This window comes from Anticarsia gemmatalis, chromosome 16 (genome assembly GCF_050436995.1).
Source record: "Anticarsia gemmatalis isolate Benzon Research Colony breed Stoneville strain chromosome 16, ilAntGemm2 primary, whole genome shotgun sequence".
Classification (NCBI taxonomy): Eukaryota; Metazoa; Arthropoda; class Insecta; order Lepidoptera; family Erebidae; genus Anticarsia; species Anticarsia gemmatalis.
The window spans coordinates 2,278,878-2,305,816 of NC_134760.1; the positions used below are offsets into that span (position 1 = coordinate 2,278,878).

At 34.3% G+C, this 26,939-nt stretch overlaps 3 protein-coding genes across 3 annotated transcripts; all 3 read left to right on the forward strand.

The window, feature by feature from the left end:
- The first annotated feature begins 303 nt into the window (after positions 1–303).
- Positions 304–4,851, forward strand: LOC142979144 (uncharacterized). Its single transcript, XM_076123917.1, has one exon. The coding sequence runs from the start codon at positions 438–440 to the stop codon at positions 1,404–1,406; it is 969 nt and encodes a 322-aa protein (XP_075980032.1). The 5' UTR covers positions 304–437; the 3' UTR covers positions 1,407–4,851.
- Positions 4,852–7,602: 2,751 nt separating this feature from the next.
- LOC142979147 (glutathione S-transferase 2-like) lies at positions 7,603–20,231 on the forward strand. Its single transcript, XM_076123922.1, has 5 exons — positions 7,603–7,758; positions 8,930–9,066; positions 18,712–18,879; positions 19,350–19,492; positions 19,785–20,231. Exons 2-5 carry the CDS (start codon positions 8,934–8,936, stop codon positions 19,959–19,961), a joined length of 621 nt encoding a protein of 206 aa, XP_075980037.1. The 5' UTR covers positions 7,603–7,758; positions 8,930–8,933; the 3' UTR covers positions 19,962–20,231.
- Positions 20,232–23,090: 2,859 nt separating this feature from the next.
- Positions 23,091–26,709, forward strand: LOC142979146 (glutathione S-transferase 2-like). The gene is made up of 5 exons (XM_076123921.1): positions 23,091–23,460; positions 24,005–24,141; positions 24,496–24,663; positions 25,304–25,446; positions 26,288–26,709. Exons 2-5 carry the CDS (start codon positions 24,009–24,011, stop codon positions 26,471–26,473), a joined length of 630 nt encoding a protein of 209 aa, XP_075980036.1. The 5' UTR covers positions 23,091–23,460; positions 24,005–24,008; the 3' UTR covers positions 26,474–26,709.
- Positions 26,710–26,939: the final 230 nt, after the last annotated feature.

Below are 26,939 nucleotides of genomic sequence, written 5' to 3' on the forward strand. Positions count from 1 at the left end.
GAAAATCACGGAATTTTTTTACAAGCGGGCAATATCGCTGGCAAAAGATAGTGCTTTTTAATAGTTCGTTTATGAGAACATTATTATGCCATAAAACATTACAGTACTTATACTACTTATCTTAATTATAACAAACAAAAGGTTGTTTTAACTTTCATATCTCATTCGATACCGAATTATGGATCTCGAATATAAATATTTTTCTTATAACTTATCAGAAACATCAATAAAATCGATATCGTAAAATAACATTTATAAAGGTTAAAATTTGAAACTTGAAACTGGTTGAAACTGTTTTTAAGTGCCTATGGTTATTCTTATTGTAAATATGTAATGAAATGACATTTCATTAATCTGTGGTTTTCAATGAAGATGGAAAATGTTATGTTTTACCTGATGAACTCGAACCGGTGATTCATCACACATATATTGTCAAAATGAACACTTTCTCAAAAATAAAGAATAGCATAAAGAAAAGGCATCAAAGTAGAAAAATATGGATAAAATTGGATGAAGATCTAAAGAAGACATATATTGACGAGGAAGGTAATTTACAATTTCATGATCAATATTTAGAAGAAATAAGCACTATACAACAAAAAACCAAAGATGACAATTTGCAGCATATCTTAGAAAAATTAATAGAAACTTCAGCGAAGAAAGAGAATCAACATAACCTAAAAAATATCTCAGAAAAATTTATTATTGAAAAATTCACAAGCAAGAATACTAATGCAATACAATGGATAGAGACTTTTGAAAAAGAGTGTGAGCGCTTTAATATAACAAAAGATGAAACAAAAATAGATATATTGAGATTATTTTTAGAAAAATCCTGTTTGGAATGGTACAGCTCGATGATCATAAAACTAACAGTAAATTCTGAATGGAATGAATGGAAAAACAAATTTTTAGAAACTTTTAGAAACCAAGGATGGGACGTAGTCACATATGCTCTCACATTCAGGTATAAAGAAGGACTGTTAATTGATTATGCTATAAAAAAAGAACGGCTTATACTAGAAATAAACAAACTGATAGATTCCAAAACAATGATAGATCTTATTGCAACAGGTTTACCTGGGTTTATCTTAAATAAGTTAAACAGGGATGAACTCAACGATACTACTGATTTGTTCAACGAGATAAGAAAATATGAAGGTATGATGTACAAGAAAAACTCAACTATAATAAAGAGTGGTACATTCCCTCATAAAAATAAAACTAATGAGAAGAAACCATGTAAGACTTGTGAATCCTTGAACAAAGGAATAAGATATCATCCGGAGGAGTCATGTTGGTTCAAGAAAAATAAAAATGAATCTGAAAAGGTTTTCAAAGCCAGAAATGTAAATAATAACTCCATTATTGAAGTAGATATAAACACTGAAACAAAAAACGAGTAAGTACACCATTAATCAAGATCAAGCTTCTATTAGAAAATAAACTGGAAGTGACAGGCATTTATGATTCAGGCTCACAGATTTCTTTAATAAATTCAAGACTGATTAAAGTAAAAGAAAAAAGAGATAATGTGAATATAGCATATATGAAAACGGTTAATGGTGTGAAGAAAACAGATGGCTTGATAACAATAAAAATAAATATATTTGATTTAGAAGAACAAGTGGATGTATACGTAATAGAAAATGAAAATTTTGATGATTTCATAATCGGATTGGATATGATAAAGAAATTCAGACTTACCCAAAATGAGGACTTGCAGATAGAACAAAAGACAATAACAAATAAAATAGACAGGATGTCTAAAGATAACAGAAATGAAAAAAATAATGAAAAAACGTTTGCAATAAATTTCAATGAACACATACAAACAGAGGAATTTGTAAGTGTGACAGACCATTTAGATAATGAAAAGAAAATTGAGATAGAGAAAATTATAAAGGAATATAAATCAATTTTTGCTAAGGATAAGTATGACATAGGAACAGTTAAGGATTACGAAGCTCACATAGATTTAATAGTAAATAAATACTGTAGTAAAAGACCATACAGATGTTCAATTGAAGATAAATTAGAAATTGAAGAGCAAATATCCATGTTACTAAAGAATAATTTAATAGAAGAATCTTACAGTCCTTTCGCCGCTCCAGTGACATTGGCATTTAAAAAAGGTGAAAATAGAAAATCTCGCTTATGTGTAGATTTCAGGGAATTGAACAAAATTGTTGTACCACAAGCTCAACCTTTCCCGTTAATAGATGATTTGATTATAAAAACTAGAAATTGTAAGTATTTTACTACACTGGATATAAACTCAGCATTTTGGGCAATACCACTAAAGGTGGAAGATAGAAGTAAAACAGGATTTGTCACACAAGATGGCCACTTCCAGTGGACCTGCCTCCCATTTGGTTTGAAAACATCATCAGCAATTTTCCAGAGAATTTTAAGCAATATTCTAAGAAAGCACAATCTCACAGGATACTCTGTTAACTACATCGATGACATTTTGATATATTCGTCCACCTTTGAAGAACATATAAGACACATAAGAAATGTATTAGATGCAATAATAAAAGAAGGCCTTAGATTGAAGTTTCAGAAATGTACCTTTGCTTCAAACTCAGTGAAGTACCTCGGCTATGTAATTCAGAATAATTCGGTAAGACCACAAAAGGACAATTTGATCTCAATAAGAAATTTTCCAACTCCTAAGACGCAAAAGAATATAAGACAATTTTTGGGAAAAATCAACTTCTACCATGAATACATACCAAGAAGCGCAATGATCTTGGAGCCATTACATAATTTATTAAGAAAAAACGAAAAGTTTGTGTGGTCAGAGAAGTGTGAAGAATCATTTAATCAAATAAAAAGATATTTATGTTCTCAACCTGTATTGGAAATATTTGACAAAGATTTACCAATAAAAATATTTACGGATGCATCTTTAGAGGGTATTGGAGCAATATTAAAACAGACACAACCAGACGGTAAAGACAAACCTGTGGCATATTTCTCAAAAAAACTGAATGAATCTCAAAAACGGAAAAAGGCTATATATTTGGAATGTTTTGCTATGAAAGAAGCTGTTAAATATTGGCAACATTGGCTCATTGGAAGACAATTCACTATTTACTCAGACCACAAACCTCTAGAGAACATGAATATTAAATGCAGGACAGATGAAGAATTAGGTGACCTCACATATTACCTATCTCAATATGACTTTACAGTAAAATATATACCTGGTAAAGAAAATGTAGAAGCAGACTGTTTGAGCCGAAACCCAGTATTAGAATCAGAAGATAACAACGAGGAACTACTGAAAATAGTTAATTTAATACAAATAAAAGATATAGTTGAAGACCAAGAAAAAAATACAGCAATAAAAGAAAAGAAAAAAAATCTAATACACAAAAATAAAATCTACTACAAAAAAATAAAGAAACATGAAAAGATCATCCTCTCAGAAGAATTTAGCAAAAATCTTATAAAAAAGGTGCATGAAGATCTATGCCATATTGGAATCAGACAGTTACAGAAAAAAATAAGTCCAATATATACAGCTAAAAACCTAACAAAAAATATCATGAATATTTGTAAAACATGTGAAATATGCATAAAAAATAAATCAAGATGTAAAGAAAACTTTGGATTGATGTCACATCTGGGACCAGCAACGAAACCATTTGAGATAATGTCAATAGATACTATCGGTGGCTTTGGAGGATCTAGGTCAACAAAAAAATACCTACATCTTTTAGTAGACCACTACACAAGATATGCATTTATTACGACTTCAAAAACACAGAATGCAACTGACTTTATAAAACTAACAAAAAAAGTCCTAGAGACAGATGAGATTGGAATAATTTTGACAGATCAATATCCGGGCATCAATTCACGAGAATTTAAGCAATATTTGCAGGAGAATAACATCAAACTAATCTTTACAGCTGTCAATACACCATTCTCTAACGGCTTGAATGAGAGATTAAATCAAACTATTGTGAATAGGATGAGATGTAGAATAAATGAGAAAAATAATAAGAAAACATGGACAACAGTAGCAAGAGAATGTGTACAGAAATATAACGAAACCGAACACTCTGTTACAGGTTTTGCACCAAAATATCTACTAGATGGTACAAATGTCAGTATTCTACCAAATGAAATTAAAACAATAGAAAAAGAAGATAAGTGGATTGCTAATAGAAGATTAGCATTAGAGAATACAATAAAATCCCACAAGTACAACAAGAAAATATTTGATAGAAATAGAAAAATACAAAAGTTAGAGATAGGAGACAGTGTATATGTAGAAAATGGGAATAGACTGAATAGAAAAAAATTAGAAGAATTAAGAATAGGCCCTTTCAAGATAGTAGAGAAAATATCGAACTCCATTTATAGGATTGACACTGGCAACAGAAAAACGGAATCAACTTTATTCCACGTAACAAAATTACAACCTGCCACAACAGAAGCTGAAGAAAACGAATATGAAAATAACTTATAGATACCTACATTATGATATACTATTATTGGGAATTTTCTTTCTTAGGGGGGGGAGATGTAATGAAATGACATTTCATTAATCTGTGGTTTTCAATGACGGATGATTGTCAGATAATTTTGTGCAAATTTATTGATATAAAACTTATGATTTAATTTGATTATATTTAAGAAACGATGTAATTCAGGAAGTGATATTAGTAAACTTTAATTGTCGTTTCTTTGTGTTTTCAGGTGAGATAATTGTTATAGTGTTAGAAATTGATAATTGTTTTGTTATTGTAAAGACGTATGAAATAAAACAAACCTTTGTGTTTTCAGAGAAACAAATTATGGTTTATTTTTGAAAATCCTGAATAATATATCTTATAAATATAAACAGGATTAAAGTTTTCCTTAAAAATACCCGTTTACCTACCTACATTGAAGAAAGAAAGATTTTTTGTATTAAACCACCACTGTGTTTTGCTAGACAAATGCAATGATAATGGTAAAATGGAAATAAATATACATTATACACATAAATATCTCCTCCTTAGGCAGGAATGCATATACACAATATAAAACATTTTCTATTAGTTACTTATAAACAGTCGATTTCAATCTTCTATTTTGTGTTGTCTTAATAGAAATAGCTCATGTTCCTAGTACCAAAACAAAGGCTTAATTTAATAACTTAATACCCACATCATGGACTGAAAAGTTACAATAACCGACGTAGTATCATAATAAAATTGTCTTAAGTACCTAGCAAGATATCGATGCACCTCCGTAAAACAAATGTGATACGATGAAAATGCAAGAAAATACATGAATTGGCATGATTGGTAATATTACAAGCAAATATTATGACTTGTTGTAACTTGTAAGTCAATCATGTTGTATCTGATAATCATTATGTATACTCATGATTCAACGTAAAATGACAGATTTATACTACTAGTTATTGTAAGACAACTTAGTTGATAGTCTTGGGGTGCACGATGAATCTAGATTGTAAATAAAAGTTCTGTGTATTTCAAAAATAATGTAATGTATCGGCGTCGGCTGCATGAGGCTGCGCTTCGCTTCGTATTTGACTAGGTTAACGAAAAATTACTGAACTTGTACTAGCAAAAGGTTCATCTAAAACAGTGGTTCCCAACCAGTGGTCCGCGGATCAACAGTGGTCTGTTGACGTCAAAATATGGTCCACGAATGATTATAAATTTTAAATTTTCAGGACGATAATATTACACTTTATCTATACTAATATTATAAAGCTGAAGAGTTTGTTTGTTTGTTTGATTGTTTGTTTGTTTGTTTGAACGCGCTAATCTCAGGAACTACTGGTCCGATTTGAAAAATTCTTTCAGTGTTAGATAGCCCGTTTACCGAGAAAGGTTATAGACTATATATCATCACGCTACGACCAATAGGAGCAGAGCAGCAGCAAAAAATGTTACAAAAACGGGGAAAATTTTTACTCATTCTCTCTTATGTGACGCAAGCGAAGTTGCGCGGGTCAGCTAGTTTTTAATATGCTTACAAAGTGGTCCCTGCTAACAAGCATAATATGATCTAAAATACTCAGACTATGTAATTTTTGTCTTTAATAATGTTTTAATTGTAATTGTCATAGACTTAAATATGGTATTAGGCAATCAATTGATACCAATTAAAATACGAAACTGGGACGTACTAGTATGTAGTCAAGTTCCCTATTAGTGTACAACCGCCTGCTAAAGACCCTCTATTTAGTTGTAGGACTATATGATATTAGTTTTACAAAAACGCAGACTAATGCTACAAGCGAGGATGACTATAGTTAATGCATAATAGATATAGGTATATAGGTACATTATGTATAAACCTACATGGGTAAAGTCAGAAGTATGCGGAATTAAATACCGATAGGCAGATGCTTTTTCAATAGAACAACTTTGCTTCCTTTCTGAAAATAAACTTGCATAAACTGGTATTTCTGATTTTTTTCATATTAGGTCGGGGAAAAAGTCTTTTCGCATTATAGTACGTATGAACTTGTAATAAAATCTTTTCTCTACACAAAAAATCTCGATATTTGGGTACCTCACGAGCTCACTGAAAGGAACCTAATGAACCGTGTACTCATTTGTGATTCTTGAAGCCAAAAAGATTTTATTACAAGTTCGTACATACTATAAATGCGAAAAGACTTTTTCTCCAACCTAATAGGTATTAAGGAGGAAGTTAAAATAACCGTTACCTATATTACATAAGATGCTTTTATAACTGGATATTATTGTGATAATGGTCAACCCCAATGCGCCCCAAGCCCCCAACTCACATTTGGCCAGCGTGATGGACTCAAGCAGTGAGGGACAGGACAGGACGAGACCCTTGCCCAGCAGTGGGACATTAATGGGTTAAATTTATTTTTATTTAATGGTCATAAACATTATTCTGGGTTCCTAAAGGGAATCTTATTATTTAAAAATGACTCGAAGTAAAGAAAAACATCTTATTTATGGTAAACATTTGTTTAGCAACAGTTGATAAATGTTTTTGATGAACGGCGATAATGTTGCTTGAAACTTTGTTTACACATGCTGTTACCAACTCTGCAACACACAGTGTTGCTAGCAACATATTGCCAGAAATTCCGCAACACGTTGCTAAACAAAATGTTTACTATGAATACGGGGTTCAAAGGAAAATATTTTTTTTAGGACTTTGTAATAGCTAGTAAAGAGTTTTTGGTTCCAATCTAACCTTCTTGGACATCTCCTATTTTTTTTTCTCATGGTCTTCTTGTTTGATTGTTTTTGATATTGTCACAATCAAATTTATGTCATAATTTGTTATCGAAGCTGCTTTGAAAAAAAATTGCTTTATATTTCTAGTAGTTGATAAGAAGAGTTTGTAACAAGTAAAAATGGATAAGCAGTAAGTTTCAGCTTAATGCTAGTTCAATATTATTATGCTTTAAGGTTATGAAAGTATTTCAGATGAAGGAACGGATGGACACCGTCGTTGTTACATTTCTATTTAAGCCGTACTCCTCTTCAAAACCCTTTTCATAATTACTTTATAGATTCGCAGCAATATTCAGATATGCAAAGTAATTTGACGTAGTTTAAAGCCGGTTTGAAACGCTCTGTGGTACTACTATTTTATCTCTACACACTGTTCGTTGTTTGTTATGAACGGAACTTAAATTAGCCGGCCGGCTTAGCAACCTCGTTGGAAAGACCGGCAGTGTTGTTGCGTCCGCGCTTCGGTCCACACTTCTCACACGCTCAGACAAAAACACATGTGAGTTTTATAAAGGTTATAAGATTAAAAACTTTAAAATAATATTTACTTTTCCCAATTTTATTAGTTTTACCGCGAATTTTAAGTGTAGAATGTATTTTTTTTAATTTTCGTATAGTTTTTTAAAATGTCGGACGGAGGTTATGCTCAATTCAATTCTGTTCGAGCGTAAACTTTTTGTTGTAATCGAAGTATGAGTTGTAAATGTTTTGATGGTTTTTAAATTGCTTTGGATTTTTATTTTATTTGTGTTGTAATTTTTACATACTTTAAAATTCAAATATTTTATGCTATGTTACAAATAGCATGTTTTGCTAATATTGTCTCCAATCACTAATTTAACAAGGATACCTGCATATGATACACTAGTCAGATTTTTCTAGAACATATTGAATATCATACATACCTACTCTTATAAGAATTTTAACAAAGTATTCATCGTGTAACCTCGAAAATACCGGCAGCATATTCAAAGACAATAAAAACAATAAACTTGCAACATGGTGGGACGCTACGGTCCATGGCGGGACATAGTTAACTGGTCATTGACTGAACCCGATTGCAAGACAAACTCGGGACATGATTAAATATTCCGATGCAGTTGAATTGTTTATTATTGTAGTTGTTTTCGTTGATAATAAACTTATGGTGTATGATTATGATTGTTACTTTATCCTTATGCAGGAAAATAATTTGATGGTTTAGAAATATTTTATAATTAAAATTCATTACAATTTGCTTCGAAATGTGTTAAATCTAGCTGTAAAAATATTAACTGAATGGTGATAACTGTGCAATGAATATGCCTATTCGTCTCTGTTAATTTTGCATAAATGAATCATGTTTAATGATTCTTACTGTCTCTCTTACTCTTAATGTCTTTACAGTCGCTTAATTTCTCCATAGTCAGTCGAAATTATAGAATAATCAACACTTAAAACTACCGCTAAATATATCTCGAAAACCGGGGGTTAGTGGCTTGATAAAAGTCATCCCTATTTAGAAATGTTATTGATTCTCCTAAAAATCCTTCAAAATTCTCCCTGGAATAAAGTGACATGAGGATAGACACTTGGTTCTAAAATTTAGAGACAAATTTCTCGTGTGCATAATTTAGACTCTAAATTATGCACAAGAGAATGCCTTCAATAATAACTGTTTGTTGTTACAGCATAATGCCTAAGGTTGTATACCACTACTTCCCCTGCAAGGCTTTGGGCGAGGGCGGACGTCTGCTGCTGTCGTACGGCGGCCAGGAGTTCGAAGATGACCGCATCCCCAGTGAGAAGTGGCCCGAATTCAAGCCAAGTAAGTACAATAAAATTTATCTACCCACGGCATATGGCTGGCATTTGGCCACGGCAGCCAATTTCGTAAATACAAGCAACATAGTAGGAGATTGTTGTTAGTGACAAAATGTATTCCTAATACACAGGTACACTCTCATAGTCCGGTGGGACCTTAAACTAACACGTTTGGAAAGTGTTCAGGTGCTGAATTGACGGCATTTTTGTACTTAGGACAATTACTGAGTTGTCGTGTTCTTTTGGACAAAGTGCAAGACTTAGGTTGACTTTTCTAACCAGTTTTCGCTACTGTAGGTATATCAGTTTCACTTTTATTAAGTACTCAGAAGGTTAAATCATCCAGTTTGTACTAGACGCGACTAGCTGTCCGCCCGCGATTTTGCCTGGGTGGAATTTCACCCCGTTCGGGAGAATTTCAACTTTCTACGTTCAGTAGTTTCGACTGTGCATTGTCCGTCAGTCAGTCACTCAGTAACGGAAGAGTTTTATATCTATTGATTAAATATAAGATCCAGACATTCACCAGTGTTCAGAGAATGAGCGTATCTAATATCAAAAGCGACTTTCGTCGAATAAAATCGATAAATATATTCGTCTAAGTTTTAGGTTAGCAACAATTAATCACATTACATCTCCATAATTACAAATAAAAAGATAACCTCAAATATTACACGGTGTGTTCAAACAAGATAAGAATTACTTTGATAATAACTGAATGGTCCGACATTATTCACGTGAGGTACCAACAACAGCTGATAAACATTCAATAATAATCGTATTTATTTTTATCTAAAGTGTTGTAGTAAAATATCGTGTAGATTGAGGAAAATTTTTATGAATTGCCTTTTTTTTGAATGGGTATTTTTTTGGGTTTTTGATTGATGATGATAATACTAAAAAACATTCGGCCGTGCCAGGGATTTTCGCGATAGTGACTAACTTCAGAAAGCTTAAAAAGGGCAAATCGTCAGAAACTTATTTTCAATACAGTTTATTTTAATAGTGAGTCTTTAAAAGACTCATTATCTCATTAATTAATCACATAAAAAGGCTCTTAATAACTAGAAATTCATCCTAAAGTCGCGTGTAGAAGTTCGTCAAAAAGTTTTGATCAATCACCTTTAATTGATTTAGAGGCCCTCCTACCGCGGACGTTTCCCTTTAAAAGATGCCAATCATCCGATGTAAAATGACGCTGTAGTTGAACAAAAGAATCATCATCTCATGTCGTACTAGTAAGCATGAGTTGCAATATCATAATAGTTTACATGACTATTGACATAATAACTCAAGAGGGACAAAGTCTTTGTCCAAGATCGTTGGCCAGATCTATAGATATTGGAAAGGTAAAGGATCCTTTGACGTCTAACAATCGATCACTGTTGAAAACTATGCCATGGTATCTTACAACCTCTTTAGGGATGCTGAGAAGGCAAAATAGGTGATGTGACTGCTAAAATTTATTTCTTGACTGCAACAAAGCGTATTCGGGCTGAAATATGGCATGCATGTAGGTGTCATGACGTAAGCATCCGCTAATGAAAGATTTTGATCATATCTACCCCCAAGCGGATAAAATAGGGGATGAAATTTTGTATGAAAATTCTGTCGTATGTTACAAACCACGCGGAGGAAGTCGGGGGCAAAAGTCAGTTTCTTCTACGTTACTACGTACGTTCGTTGCTGTATTGCTATATAGTAGAGACAATCATGCGAAAAGTCATTGTATGGAACAGCTACGCACTGTCAACATCCTGTGCCTTCCACGATGGAGTACTCAAACACGTCAGTCATTCAATATTAACATTATTATATAAGTAGCGCAACAAGAAATATATAGCATAGGATGCCGCTATACAACGACCTTTATCGAGCTGGGAATAAAGGATGAATTATATTTTTTATCCAATAAAATACAATCAATTTATTGCAAAAGGGTTGTCTAAAGAAAATTTTGCCCAGACTATGTTTTTTTTAACTACACTACTTTGAACAAATTTCATTCCAATCAAAAATATATAATCTATAGAATATACAAACGTTAGGTTGACTATTTATTTTCAGTCACACCTGTTGGGCTGGTAGGTTTAAACAGCTAAATCGATTCTAGTAACTTGCACCGGTTGTGTATGTGCCTATAAAAGCGAAAGTATCTGTCTATCCGTCGCTGTCACTATATCGTAACTAAACAGCTAAACGGAATTCGATAAAGTATGACAAAGTGATAAGAAAATTCTAGAAGAAACTTAAACTCATTCTTTTCCACACAGGCGAATACGCGGGCATAAACAAAGTGGGCTAAGTCCTAGTACATGATAAAAATCTTAATGAATGTCTACAGTTACACCACACACGATACTTTTATGAATCATATCAACTGTTAGTCTGTTTGTTCGGATATAATCTAGAAAAATGCTACACTATCTCGCGATGTGAATTGTGTGTTGCGTCACCTGACATAGAAGGATTGACACCTGCTTATCAATGAGTACCGTATAAGTTATTCAGTGTGAAAATATTCGATTAGATAATACGTTTATTCAGCTTTTCTACACATTTTTACTAGAACATTACTTGAATATTTTCTTTGATAATAAAGAAAAAATAGGTGTTACTGATGTCTTATCGTTATACAACCCAAGTAACTGGGTTGTGGAGGACCGATAGGCTGACGCTCCATGTTAAATACTGATATCCAGCGGTACCGGTGAGACTGGAAGTTAACTCCGAAATAGTTGGAAATAATACTAGGCTGATATAATAGGTACATAGATCATGCAGATGCGGATAATATAGACACGCAATCCTTCAGGTGATGTCACACTAAGAACCTTTTTGTTTGAAAATCTAAGTTTTTATTCAAAGTGTAGTAGTTTACGTACGTGGCACGTAATTAATTTTATATGGTTTTATACTGTGCTGTGATAAAAAAGTGTAATTGGATGATGTAAAATATACTGTCGAAAATTCGAGAACTCTCAGAGGAATTACAGCCGTTTTTTATTTCATGGATTGCGGAGGTCGATTTGGGTTAAAAGAACTAAAATAATTATTATAAGAAGAATATTTTAGGCTTCAAGAAATGAATCCTTACTGTTATACGTATAAACATACATTAAATCACGCCTTCTCCCCTTAGGGGTAGGCAGAGAATGCCTCTTGGTGCGATTCTTTTATACGTATTTTAGGAAATTAATCTTCTAACCTTGCAGCCTATACTTTTTCATCTTATTTTTGAAACGAATAAATAATTGATCCGATTTAGGAGTAAACTAGCTCAGGATAGACATATCTCGGGACGAACCGGGCGACTATTCTCAATAATTCGTTGAAATCACAAGGCAATATCTATTTAAAATCAATCAATTTCGCACAAATAGTTTTCAAAGCTAAACCGGAGTGTATCAAAAGAGTACATTCAAGCAGAAACTGCGTAATAGTTGTAATTTTGCGTACAAAAGCGATATGTGAAGCAATTTGTATGTACAATAGTGTTGTGTTGATAAAAGTTGCGCCGGCGCAGTGTCGTGCACAAGCGTGGCTCAAGGCCGGTCGTGGTTAGGCTACAGACACTCGCGTTTAGCACGTTCGGTTCGGCATTTATCGAACAACAAAACCGACCCGAAGCAATAGCCGGGTTCTGACTAAGCAAGCAGCCTCGCGAAGCAATGGCTAGGTCTCCTTTCTTTCAGATCGAAATGAGCGGGACCGAGATATTGCCTCGCGAGGCTGCTCGCTCAGTTTGGACCCGGGTAATTACTACACATGTCCGGCTTGTGCCGATCGGGAAATTAATTCGGGTCCGATCGTCACAATTCTTATGAAACATTCAGTCGCGGCGTTGTCGAGCGGCATTTTTTTTCCTAACGTTCATGCACACGTATTCGGTTATGCCACCCGGCTAGGCCGATTAATTCCGAACCGAATAAGTGTGTAGCAAGCTTTAGTTTCAAATGCGCGGGAGTTCAATTTACTAAATATAACTGTACCACCCACTAGTGTCGTTTGAATAGAGCTTGTAAAATGATGGATTTATGAACAATGCATATTTTATTATGTAGTTTATGTTTTGAATTGAATAGATGCTTACGTTTTATTTTACGTATTTGAAATTGTTTGTAACGTAAGCTAGCCCTTTTTCTAGTCTTATTAAGGTTGTGTTTATGACTTTCAATCGTCGGCAGTTCATGTAAATATTTTCAGGAACGAAGGTATGATCAGAGTTTAGTTAATCCCAAAATGACTTGCCTTGCGTAAAATTTTGTACGTGATTTCATCGCTTCTGAACAAGTTATCAGGAGGCAAGTTGATAGTTTTTTTATACAGTTACTTTTGATATGTTCGAGAAAGGTTATGTGGTAATTCTCCATGAGCACTGAAACTGATTCTAAAATTTACTCAATACATAATAAAATATTCTGCTGCGCACACAACTGAATTTGCAGATAAAAACAAGCCAATTCAGCTTCGAGAATCTTCTATGAAACGTTGTAAAATAAATACAGATGTGTTTTGAAACGGTAGTAGTGTTTGTAACTCGACCTGACTCAACGAATGAGCGCTTGAGGTGCCAATTACACGGTGATAACGTGTGCTATTATACGTGCAACTGCAATAAAGCCATTGTTATGTTAGGTTTGTAGTTACGTTTGTATAAATTTGCGTATGAATGCTGACACAGACCGCACGATACAGCGGTATAGTTTTTCTTATTTTTCAGCCCTTATGCAAAACTTTATGTATCTATTTTTTGTTTACTAAACCATCTACGACTTACTTTATCTACTTGTAAAAATTTTACATTTACAAAACCATAGTGACTGATACACATTATGCCAAACCTTACGCTTAAACACTACTTGGTCGATTGCTGAAAGTTGCGTGAAAATTCTGTTGTTTTAAAGTTTATATCGCAACATATTGACAGACAGACGCGTTGGAAGACTTTGTTATGATATAATTTTACTGAATTGTGTAGTGATATGATTGTACATAAAAATAAAGAAATATGTTTTCGCAAAGCTGAAATCATTTCTCAAATAAATAAAATAAAAATCGGCTCACAATCTGGTAGACACAAGGATATATTTTTATTCAATCCAAAATTTCAACCTTATGTATATATGTAAGGGTATCAAGCTACTCTAGCTAGGTAGTTGCTTAGTCTAACCTAGGTACTAAGTCCATAGCGACCGTGCTAAGACTACAAGCAGTAATAAAACGAGTAATGTGTACGTGACACATTTGTTATGCATACTAATTGTACAAGTACACATCATTAAGATAAATACGAGTGCTCATTACATACCTGTCCCGTTTTATCTACGTTTATTGCATTTATTATAATGCATACATAATATATTATTGAGTTATAAATAGACGTAGTTAGTATGCAAGTCATTGGGTCTTTAGTTCTTTTCAGAGCGAGAAACAATCGGAATGGTGCGAAATCGGCATATTATTATTGTGTGAAAAAGTAAATTCTTTGTGATTCCCTGTGGATAAGATTGAGTTAACTTGTCTATCTTAGGGATAGGAGGCACTATCACTATTATCTATACTAATATTATAAAGCTGAAGAGTTTGTTTATTTGTTTGTTTGAACGCGCTAATCTCAGGAACTACTGGTCCGATTTGAAAAATTGTTTCAGTGTTAGATAGTCCATTTATCGAGGCAGGACATAAGCTATAGGTATAACATCACGCTACGACCACTAGCAGCGGAGAAGCAACTATAAATAATACAACAACGGGGAAGACTCTCATCCATTCACTCTTATGTGACGTAAGCTAAGTTGCGCGTATATTCGAACTAGTATGACAAGAAAGGAAGTTTGTAAGGATCATACCCAGTGGCGTTTGTCTCTGCCTGCTTCTACAGGAAGAAGTGATTTTATGTATGTGTATGCATATATGTATCCACAATAGCCCTTGACATGCTGAACCTCTCTTTAAAACAAAGGTGACGTTGGCAATATTATGTGCCTATTACGAAATAGATCCCGACAGTATTGAATTAAGATTCGCAGTTCTTCTCACATGAAACAATTTTGTTCAATAAGTTCAATTGAACATGACCTTGGCATCCTATGAGCTAACAATTGCTGAACACTCGGCGAATGAACTTGCTGTGTCATGTAGGTAATAGATTAAATTGGGTGCAGAGGGGCGATGACGATGAGCTCGCTATCCTTTATTTTAAGGTTGATTGTGAACTGATCAACGTCCCTAGAGTTTTTATACAGTAGTTCTAATGGTAGGGCCAAGTGGAATCAAAATAAAATCATTTATTCATATAGATCAAGTAAACTTTTGATCGTCAATGATATAGTTCGAAAGATAGAGCCAAACAGAAGGGCTGACAAGAAATTAAGGCCAAATCTTTTAATCGCCCATTAAATAAAAAAAAAATTCGCTACAAATCATTGAATATTCTCATAGAAATAGGGGTTTAGCGTCGCTTAGGTGGGATCTAAGTGGTGTGGGATACATCTAAGTTGTGAGGGGCAAGTCAATTGCTACATAATGAGTAAAATACCAAACTCTGAAATGGTATTGAGAATATTACCTAGGAGACAGGGCTCCTTTAAAAAGCATCTGATTTGCATGGCTTTTACACGTCTTGTCGAAAAATTAGAAAGTTTGTAGAACAAAAATTCTGGACCCATATAGCGAAAAAAGGTGACTTTGCACTTAATAATCTGAGATCCATACAGACACACATGGAGTATTATTATGTGACTTACGTAGAGTAATGAGTTGACACAATTTATTTCGAAGTGCATTACATATATCTAAAGCACCCTTAAGTTTATGATACTTAAATACTTTATTATAGGTGCTATTATGATAATAATAGTTACTGAAACTGTTATTGTCAGCTATGATAACGTAAACAAAACACTTATGACATATTAATGATTAGGAATTAAATTAAATTAAATTAAATAATCATTTATTTCAGGCAAATCACCCATATTTTTGTTTACATAATATAAAGATATTACATGGATATACATAACTATTAAATAACTTATTTAGGATTATATTATTATTATGGCACATATTATTAATTAATTGGTAACATTGTATCTATTAACGTTATTATTTAGTATTTGTTGTAACTATTTTTTATAAATTACGTCTATTATGTTATTTTATAAGTAGGTATGTGTGACTGATATAATTGTTTTTTAGGAAAAGTGACGTGGCGTTTTCTTATCCCTTATTTATGTAATGATAGTTTAGACATGCGCGTGATAAGGCTAAATTAAAAAGTATACGTGTTAATCCAAGTTATGAGCTATCTGTATGCCAAATGTGATTAAAATCCGTTCAGTCGTTTCGGCGTTAAAGAGTAACAATCATTTATTCATATATCCGAACTTTCGCATTTGTATCTTTAGTGTAGAATATTTTTAGGTCCCACGCACAGTGTGTAATAAACCCTATTTTTGTTTCGTCGTCTTTTTATTGAATTAATCGATAGAGTATACCATTCTGAGGATTAGAGTAAAACTCCGGGCTCGCTAAGACTTGTACTTTTTTCGTTATTCAGTGTCAAAGTTCCGGAATATCCGACTATTGAAAACCGAAAAAAAATTAATTACAATTTAACGGAAGTACTTATTCCAGAATTTATTTATTCTATCGAAAGAAGATATAATAGCCGACCATTCCACCAATTCCTGAAGCTTTAGCATGAATAGGTCGAGAGATATGAATTTTTTTCTCATTTTTCGTTTTTATTTTTTTATTCATCTAAACCACCGTAGTAGGTGGTCATTCCTACATCAAAAAATTGCTAATACTTTCTTTTATTTGCAGTATTAGTTCTAAAACCTAACTCGCTGGTTTCCAGGAGATATTTGAAAGTTTAGTAATATACGAAATATCCGCATATAGGGCTGCCACTTCAATCAAAATTTAATAAATTTATTTTTATAAAGTTTTAGCTTTTATATCACGACCATAACAAGATATCATAATTTTGTGGCTTAAAATAGCAAAGATTGGGTAATTTTATAAAGGAAATTAAAAAACAAATTAAGAAATTGGTATGATGTTGATTGATACATTTATTTGGAATCTGTCTATAAATTCTAACTCAAAAGACTCAACTTATAGTAAATGAAAGAAAATCCTTTCCGATATCTCATAAGTATACCTATAAATCAACATTCAACATAAGTACTATTACAACATTTTGTTTTTTTTTTCAAAATATTTTTAGTTAATTTATTTAATTGTTAAATTAAATAAATTAACTAAAAATAAATATTTTATAATGATTTACAACCATTTTTTTTTAATCAATTTTATTGTAATTTTTGTGGTATAACAATTTTCAGAATAATTTTTAATGTATTTTATATATCTACATGAATTATATACCTATCTATAATTTTAAATGAAATTTTATCATGTATGTACATCAATTGTGTCGAATTTTTATTTAAAAAATACGATAAAATTATTTTCGTCAACAATTTATTTATTATAATTTATACGCATATTATGTAATTATATTTGTTGATTTTTTTTCTAAAAGCAAAATCAATGGTTGTTCCATCTGGAGTTGGAACAATTTTAGGGGACTGAGCGCCAGTCAACCTTAATACCGTAACCGTACTCTGCACTTCAACAACCTCAGTAAAGCGTGACTGAGGTACGTCGTGCAGAACTAAGGCCGGGGGCTTGCCTTAACTTTTTTTTCAAATAAAGGTTTATGATCTTATATAATTTTCGGATACTCGAAAGTGACAACCCTAAGTAAAATTTAAAATTTCAAATATCTCCTGGAAACCAACGAGTTAGGTTTTAAAACTAATACTGCAAATAAAAGAAAGTATTAGCAATTTTTTGATGTAGGAATGACCACCTACTACGGCGGTTTAGATGAATAAAAAAATAAAAACGAAAAATGAGAAAAAAATTCATATCTCTCGACCTATTCATGCTAAAGCTTCAGGAATTGGTGGAATGGTCGGCTATTATATCTTCTTTCGATAGAATAAATAAATTCTGGAATAAGTACTTCCGTTAAATTGTAATTAATTTTTTTTCGGTTTTCAATAGTCGGATATTCCGGAACTTTGACACTGAATAACGAAAAAAGTACAAGTCTTAGCGAGCCCGGAGTTTTACTCTAATCCTCAGAATGGTATACTCTATCGATTAATTCAATAAAAAGACGACGAAACAAAAATAGGGTTTATAACACACTGTGCCACGTTGGGCACCAACATTCGGCAAAAGGTTGCGTTCTTCCAATTTCTATTGAAATATTCTAAACAGAGCAGTTGAGACAATCAATACTGGCATGTTCACTGAGGTTTAAACCCTCGACCACTAATATTATAAAACTGAAGAGTTTGTTTGTTTCAACGCGCTAATCTCAGGAACTAACGGTCAGATTTGAAAAATTATTTCAGTGTTAGATAGCCCATTTATTGAGGAAGGCAATAAAACATGTTACAAAAACGGGGAAAATGACCCATTCTCTCTTACCTATGTTACGCAAGCGAAGTTGCGCGGGACAGCTAGTACATACTAATTAGACACTCTAGGGTCCCATACCCGAAAGGTCAAAAGCCCTGTTGTAAGCAGTTTTCATATTACTAACAGAAATTATCTTCGTTTTCAGAGACCGTCTTCGGTCAGATGCCAGTGATGGAGATAGATGGCAAGCAGTACGCTCAGAGCATCTCGATCTGCCGCTACCTGGGCAAGAAGTACGGCGTCGCCGGCGACAATGCTGAGGAGGCCTTCGAGATTGACCAGAACGTGGACTTTGTCAACGATATCCGTGCCAGTAAGTGGTCTTTTGTTCTTGTATATTTAAAAATTGAGCAGAAATTTAGGTAAAAAGTAGGAAGAAAATTTCCAGTTGTCACCCCGGGGTGACACCGTAGATGGGACAACTGGGAATATATCTAAATTAGTCGCAATACGGCGTTTTTAGAATGATATCGCAAATGATTATAATATAATATGTATGTCTAGCGTCTACAGAACCTGATTATTTAGGATTAAAAAAATTATAAATATGAAATATTATAACCTAAATCTATGTTTGAATTTTGGTCTTTTAAATATCTTTGTGGAATTTATACCAAAATATTGATTGTCAATTAAATCTAGTTGCTTACGCACTTAGATCTTTCTACTTAACCACTATTCTCTTTAATCATGTGATTTATATTACATTCAAGACAGGAAAATTTACTATACAGTAAATGAAGTTTTTGGTAACTAATCTAGCGTATATTCGTTGTATTACAGAGGCTGCCTTAGTCCACTACGAGGCCGACGAAGCCCTGAAGGCGAAGAAACATGAGGAGTCTTTGAAGACAGTGTACCCTGACTTGTTGGAGAAACTGAACGCTATTGTAGTCAAGAATAACGGACATATTGCCGCTGGAAAGGTAACTATTAATATTATACTATGTGTTACTTGTATATGCCAACTTTCATCAAAATGTGTTCGGTAGCTTTCGTGTGGAGGGGTGGCAATTATTCATCCGTCGTCATAATTGTTTGAAGTTTAGTGTAGTAACTAATAGCTTTAATTTCGATATGTTTTCTTACAAACCTATTATTACTGAGCAGTTTATTTCCAGCCGACTAGGGTTAAAGCCCTAACCATTTGGACATAAAAAAATTACATTAAAAATAAGTGGCAAAACAATTATACTAACGTATTATTCTATTTCCCAGCTCACATGGGGTGACTTCTTCTTCGCTGGCATGTTCGACTACTTGAAGGCTATGCTGCAGATGCCGAACCTCGAAGAGAAGTACCCTGCCTTCCAGAAGGTCATCGACAGCGTGTACTCCATCCCCAAGGTCAAGGCATACGCCGACGCCGCCCCAGCATCCGTCTACGGCTTTTAAACTACACTCGTCAATACCTCTGATTCTCTATGACAATTGATAGATGTCAAAATTGACATCTGTCAGAAATGACATGTCATTTAAACTTTTAATCTCAAAAAAAGTTTTATGATTTAAGTTTCGAAAGCATTCTAATTTGTTATATTGAATCAGAGTCTCTTTCGGATAAGTGAAAAGTGCATATATTTTTATGTTAATCTTACGTTATCGCGTGCTATAAATTGTAACTCTAGGTATAAGGAATTGAAAATAAATACCTGTTATTTTTTATTTTTTGTTTTATTTAAGTGAATACAAGACATTGATTCAGTTTATCAACGAAATAGATTCATTCTTCTAGTTAACCTGACATTGTCTTTCGCACCATTTAACTGTGGGTATCGGAATATAGCAACAAGCCACTATTCATGGAAGGCCAAAAAAAATTAAAAAGAGACGTAGAATAGGGTGTGGGGGAAGGAGACCCTTGAAGGTTAAGGCACTGCCATTTTTACATTTCCTTGGTATTACAATTATATCAATTATTACTTAACCTTCTAGGATAGCAACTAATAAAAAAGTATTCTCTCGTAAGTTAAGGGCCCTTTGACGAAGACTCTATTCAAGCATCCTCGCATATAATTACCTATTACAGCAAATAGGACAAGTGTTATGTTATCAACATTATGTAACAACTATCATGGTGGTATATGAAAGCAAACAACGTTATCAGAACTAATCACTTGTCTAATATTTGATTACACGATTAGAATGTTATTTCAACCGAAGTAGCAAGAATTCTCGAAGGTGTAACTATTGACATAATTTCATAAAAAAAATAGAAGATAAACCTTTGAGAGACTTGGAGCCTGGTAGGTACTAGGGTAGCCCTGTGTTACAGTTCTCCAGGCTCTCTCACTCTAAACCATTACAATTATGTTTCTTAATTAAGTGAGATCAATTTTATTATAATAGGATATACTTTTTTATAATTTATATTTTATTATAATAAGTTTTTCTTACAGATAGGACCCCTGCTTTTTCATATATGTAAATTTGTGGTATTATATTTGTATGGCAGGAACGTGAGTACTTTCAGTAATGAACGTTGGGCTCTCTCAAGCATAATAATGTGACTTTTACCTGTATCTATATACAATATCTTATAAGGCCAGCACAAAGAGCAAGATAGGTTTGAATTAGGAGGTAAAATTTTGTTATGGGTCGAAGATCTAAAAAAATATAAATCAGTTTTCTTATTCTAGAACTTACAGTTATTATTTGCTGTTTCCAGTCCAATATTTCGTTTATAATGATACCAAGATATCTTATAGAAGATATACTCGGGATAAGGTTTTGCATTTACAAGAATTACGATTATATTATCGATGCAATTGCAAGGATACATATGGATAGTAAGTATTATGTTAGAGTTCGGGTTGGTTTTAGGCGATCTGTTGAAACATAAATATTTTGTTTTGAATGCATTGAGAGACAGTAAGCTGTCTTCTAACCAGGTTGTTACTTTTGCCAGAACATCTTCAGCAGTTTCTACTGTTTGTTCCCAGGTTTTATCATGGAATATTAAAACAGTGTCGTCAGCAAACATAAGAACATCCATGTTAAGCAGAGCACTATTGCAAAGGTCATAGATGTAAGTAATAAATAGAGTAGGTCCTAGTGTACTGCCTTGAGGTACCCCGAACGTGCAGGCAGCACTGCTGCTCTCATGCCCCTCTACTCTAACTCGTTGTGATCTACCTGACAAGTAGCTCCTAAACCAATCCAGTGCTACACCTCGGATTCCGACATTTTCTAAATGTGTCAGTAAAATGATGTTGATCTATGGATGGGTGTTGTCATACACACCAAGCTCTTCCGAGTTTAGGAAGGCACGGTAAATTGTAAGTCCCGGCTGTTATTTTCAAAGATTTTTACAGTCGTTACAAGCCGTCAAGGGTACCGTGTTATACCCTAAGTAACTGGTTAGGATTAAATGTTGTGGAAGTCCCCAAGGGAAGTCGCTTCGTGTAAAACACTGGTGTTCAGCTGCATCCGATAAGACTGAAAGCCGTCTATAACATAGTTGGAAGAAAGGCTGACGGTACCTAATAAAGATAGGTACCTAACGATAAATTGAAACAAAATATGAATAGATAAACACGAGCATTCGAGCAATGCAATGTATGCTTAATATCGAGTTTGTGTCGAATCATATAAGCCTTGTTCAGCAGAAGTTGGTATTTTATCAGTGCATACTCATGCTAAGTATAGTTTTCAATCTGCTACGGATTCTATGTTTATTAAATAGTGTTTTGATAGCGATAGCCAGCAACATTTAGCGTTGTAACGCAAATTGCGGATTTCATATTCGAGTTTATCTTATGCTAGCTTTTGCCCGCGACTTCGTCCACGTGGTTTGCGAGCTAGGACAGAATTTTAATATAAAATTTCATACCCTATTTTATCCCCTATATCAAAATCCTTCTTAGCGAATGCCTACGTCAAAGTAACTTTGTGTTGGCAAAGTCTCAGCCCGATCGGTTTAAAATTGACAAAGTTTCATACAAACTTTCGTCCCCTATTTTATCCTCTTAGGGGTGGAATATATCAAAATCCTTTCTTAGCGGATGCCTACGTCATAACATCTACCTGTATGCCAAATTTCAGCCCGATCCGTCTAGTGTTATGGGCTGTACGTTGATATATCACTATGTCAGTCACTCAGTCGGCCACCTTTCAGTTTTAAACAATATATAGATAGATAGATATAAAATTACCGTGGTACTCTACCAGTAAAAAATGTTACAAAAATATTGTCGTGCTCCTAATGTTATATATCCTATATAAATAGACTATTCAACTATTTAAAATAATTATTCAATTCGCACCAGTAGTTCCTGAGATTAACGCGTTCAACCAAACAAAGAAACAAACAAACTCTACATTATAATATTAGTATAGATATGCCTATATACTACATTTTGCACTGTCACACCTGAGAAAGACCGTAGTAAAGTACTCGAAGGCGACGTGAAACACACGTGAGCGAAGTCGCGGTATAATAGAAGCTAGGGTTGCCATTTCTAAAATTAGACAAGACGCTTGAAAACCCCGGATTTTAGAGTCCGAAAGCCGGACATCTCAACAAGAAGAACAACCGCGACGGGTGGAGTGGGTGAACGGTGAACTTGGTTCGTCGGTTGATCGTGGTGTGCGAGCATAGTGCGTGTCTCGCAGGCGTCCCACATTTTTTTTATTTATTATTTATTAAACCCGGTCTACAAATGAAACCTTCCCCGGACGCTTCCCGGATGCCCTCTAAACTAGGACAAATTCGGGGAAACCCGGACGGATGGCAACCCTAATATAAGCTAATAATATAAGAGCTATATTATCTGTGATTGGACTAAACAAGTGTTAACCTCCTCCCCTCCCTTTCGCAATTACCCCCCTCGATTGCCGGCTGCAATTGTATTCAGTATTTGTTAGGACTTGTTACATTTTGCACAAATACGAGGTAAGTTGTGTATAACTTTTTTTTTTTGAGTCTGACGTAAAAATAGGTTGTCGGTGTTGTGAATGAAGTTCGTAACTTAATTTAAAATGAAGACTCTTTTAATTATGTTTGTTACTCTTTCATGGTTTAATCGCAGAACTGATTTTGAATGTTTAAGAATTTGATGAAACATAGAGGGATATTTTTTTATTTAACGTTTAGGGGTTCGGACGAAGAATAATCATTTTTTCAAATCTTCCTATAACGATTTAATTAGGGATGATACTTGGTACCCGAGCAGAATCCTGTTTATATTATAATTAGCTAGTTGTAATGTTTCTATTTTTGACTACCTCCATGGCGCAGTCGTTTAGGTCACCACGCCGCTACCATTGCGTCGGGAGGTCGTGGGTCCACATGGAACAATTATTTGTGCAATCCACAAATAATTGTTTCGTTCTGGTTGTACTTTGTGTCCTTTGTTTGTATGTTTGTAAAAGTCCCCGCGACACAAGAGCAATTCTTAGCGCGAGAGTTGTTTTTTTATAAAATATTTTTTTTACAGAAACATGTCAAAGGTAGTGTTCTACTATTTCAACGTGAAGGCTCTGGGTGAAGGCGCGAGGCTGTTGCTCTCGTATGGAGGCGAGGAGTTCGTAGACCACCGCGTTGATCTTGATGAGTGGCCTAAACTTAAGGAAAGTAAGTACCTTACATTTTAGAACAATTACTATTAAGAAAGTTAGCCAGGAAACTATGATAAGATAACCTATGCTTAATTTTGGGGTAAGTAGCAATGAACAAGTTGCAAAATAGATAATGAGTTAACGCGAATTTAATTTAAAACATTTTTAATTGTGAGTTTACCTGTGTATCTATGATTAGGCTTCGTTTTCAGAGAAGTGCTAAATAATGAGGAAAACCTCCATCGAAAGATTTATCTTTGCTTTCGACAAATATTCTCTAAGCAATCTCTGGCGGGAATTCAGTCTTATTCTTGTGTAATTCTCATATTTATTTGTCCAATACATTTTTAACACTAATCATGTATTTCAGAAACGCCTTTCGGCCAGCTGCCAATGTTAGTCATAGATGGCAAGCAGTACGCTCAAAGTTTTTCCATCTGCCGGTACCTGGGCAACAAGTATGGGCTGGCGGGAGACAATGATGAAGAGGCCTTCGAGATCGATCAGAATGTGGACTTATTGGTCGATATTCGCGCCAGTAAGTAAACTCTCAATACACAGTTTTTTTTACAAATTCAAATTCACTGATCTATTATGCTTTGTACATTTCTGTATTCTGAGACGTTCAAGCTAACTGGCCTATTTAAGCAGCTTTTCGCAGTCTCCTCAATATATAAGGCAATGTTTATCACTGGCAGTTTGTTCCAATAGGTGCATCTTTTTTTTATAAAGGCGAATGAGATAAGATATAATGATAGCTTATTGAGTTACTAAGTTATTTGTAAAGTTACTAAGATCAGATATTAAAATTATAAAATACTAGCTTTTACCCGTGACTTCGTCCGCCACCTTAATTTTGCTAATAATCGTCATTTTCCCGGAGTAAAAAGTAGCCTATGTCCTTTCTCGGGTATCAAAATATCTCCGTACCAAATTTCATGCAAATTGGTTCAGTAGTTTAGGCGTGATTGAGTAACAGACAGACAGACAGAGTTACTTTCGCATTTATAATATTAGTATGGAAGTTGTCCTTGTAACTTATGTCATATCATATAAAAATCGTTCTGGAAGTGTGATACAGGAGACTAACGTACTCGTACTATCAGTCTTTATGTTGGGGCATAATAAGACCTGCCAAGAGCCCTCCATCCCATATTGTATTTTATTTGTCTTCCCAGAGGCCACAGCAGTCTACTCCGAGAAAGACCCAGAGGCAAAGAAGAAGATGCAGGAAGACTTCACTAAGAACGTATATCCTGTGATGTTGGAACAGCTCAACAAACTCGTAAAGAAGAATAACGGACATATTGCTCTGGGCAAGGTAATAATAATAAATAAATAAATTTAACCTATTACTGTCCCACTGCTGGGCAAGGGTCTCCTCCCGTAATGAGGGAGGGGTTAGGCCTTGAGTCCACCACGCTGGCCAAGTGCGGGTTGGGGATTTTGCATGCCCTCAATAAATGTATTAAACAAATTTTAGGCATGCAACGTTTCCTCACAATGTTTTCCTTCACCGTTTGAGCATGTGATAATTATTTCTAATACACACAACTTCGAAAAGTCATTGGTGTGTTGCCTCGGGTTCGAACCTGCGAACACTTGCGTGGGAGGTGTCAACTTATACCACTCGGCTATCACTGCTCAAGCAAGCAAGCTGGGCAAGGTAAAATTAATAAATTATCATCTGTAGCGCATTTCCCTACAGTCGGTACGGTCGAGTGTCGAGTGTTTGAGCCCGGTAGACGCAGTTTCGTGTAAATTCGTGTAAATTTCGTGTCGATAGTAGTAGAGAATCAAGTTACTGGTTTATGGTCAACCATGTGTCAAAGTGGCCAAATTCTATAATATAGTCATTGCTTAACGTCTACAACCATCAATAAAGGCTGTGACAAGAACTGGTTGGTAATAAAAACTGTCTTTTTACGCGTTCTTCAAGGCACGGATACGTTCTGTTAAAAAAAACTAAGCGGCTACCCATCTGTAAAAGGATCCTACCCATCTGCGCTAGGTGTAGCTTAACCCACTGATCACCGACTCTAAGCGCGGTTTTCTGGCAAATTCAATAATACCTTGATTAAATGGTTTTTGGTCCACAAAGGTAAAGCGTTTGTTTCTTAGTACGTAATTACCAATAATTACAATATTGTTTTCTTTTCTAGTTAACATGGGGAGACTTTATCTTCGCGGGAATGTTCGACTATTTAATGCGTGCCATCTTCGACGAGCCTGTTCCTGACGTCTCAGCCAAGTACCCTGCCTTCAAGCAGGTGCTGGACCACGTGTACTCCATACCGAGGGTCAAGGCATACGCTGATGCAGCTCCTACTAACCCCCATGGAATCTAAAGAAAGCCCTTTTACTATTCCACTGGTGATTAAGGGCTGTGAAGTAATTTAAGTCTTTGTGCGAAAGGGATAACGCCATATGGATTGTATAGCGGTATTTCTTTTTTAGGGTTTGTGAAGGTATGGTTAAGGATATAGTGTAGAAGTTTGTTTGCATTTATTGTATTTTTTTTTTGTAGTAAGTCAATAGTGTTAATAACGTAAGTGTTTTATTGAAATAAAAATGATTTATTATAATTTATTGTTTGATTTTTTACGTGAATTGAAGTCATTAATGTGTTATCGGAGAGCAAATTCTAAGACATGGAACCACGTCAGGTCATGTAATTTATTTACATAATAAAGAACCTTTTTTGACATACACTTTTGACCTTTAATCCTGACCTTAAACAGACTCTTCTGCGCAAACCTGGAAACCGATCGGGCCAATTTTCGGACATCGTAAGACCAACGTAGATTGAAAACC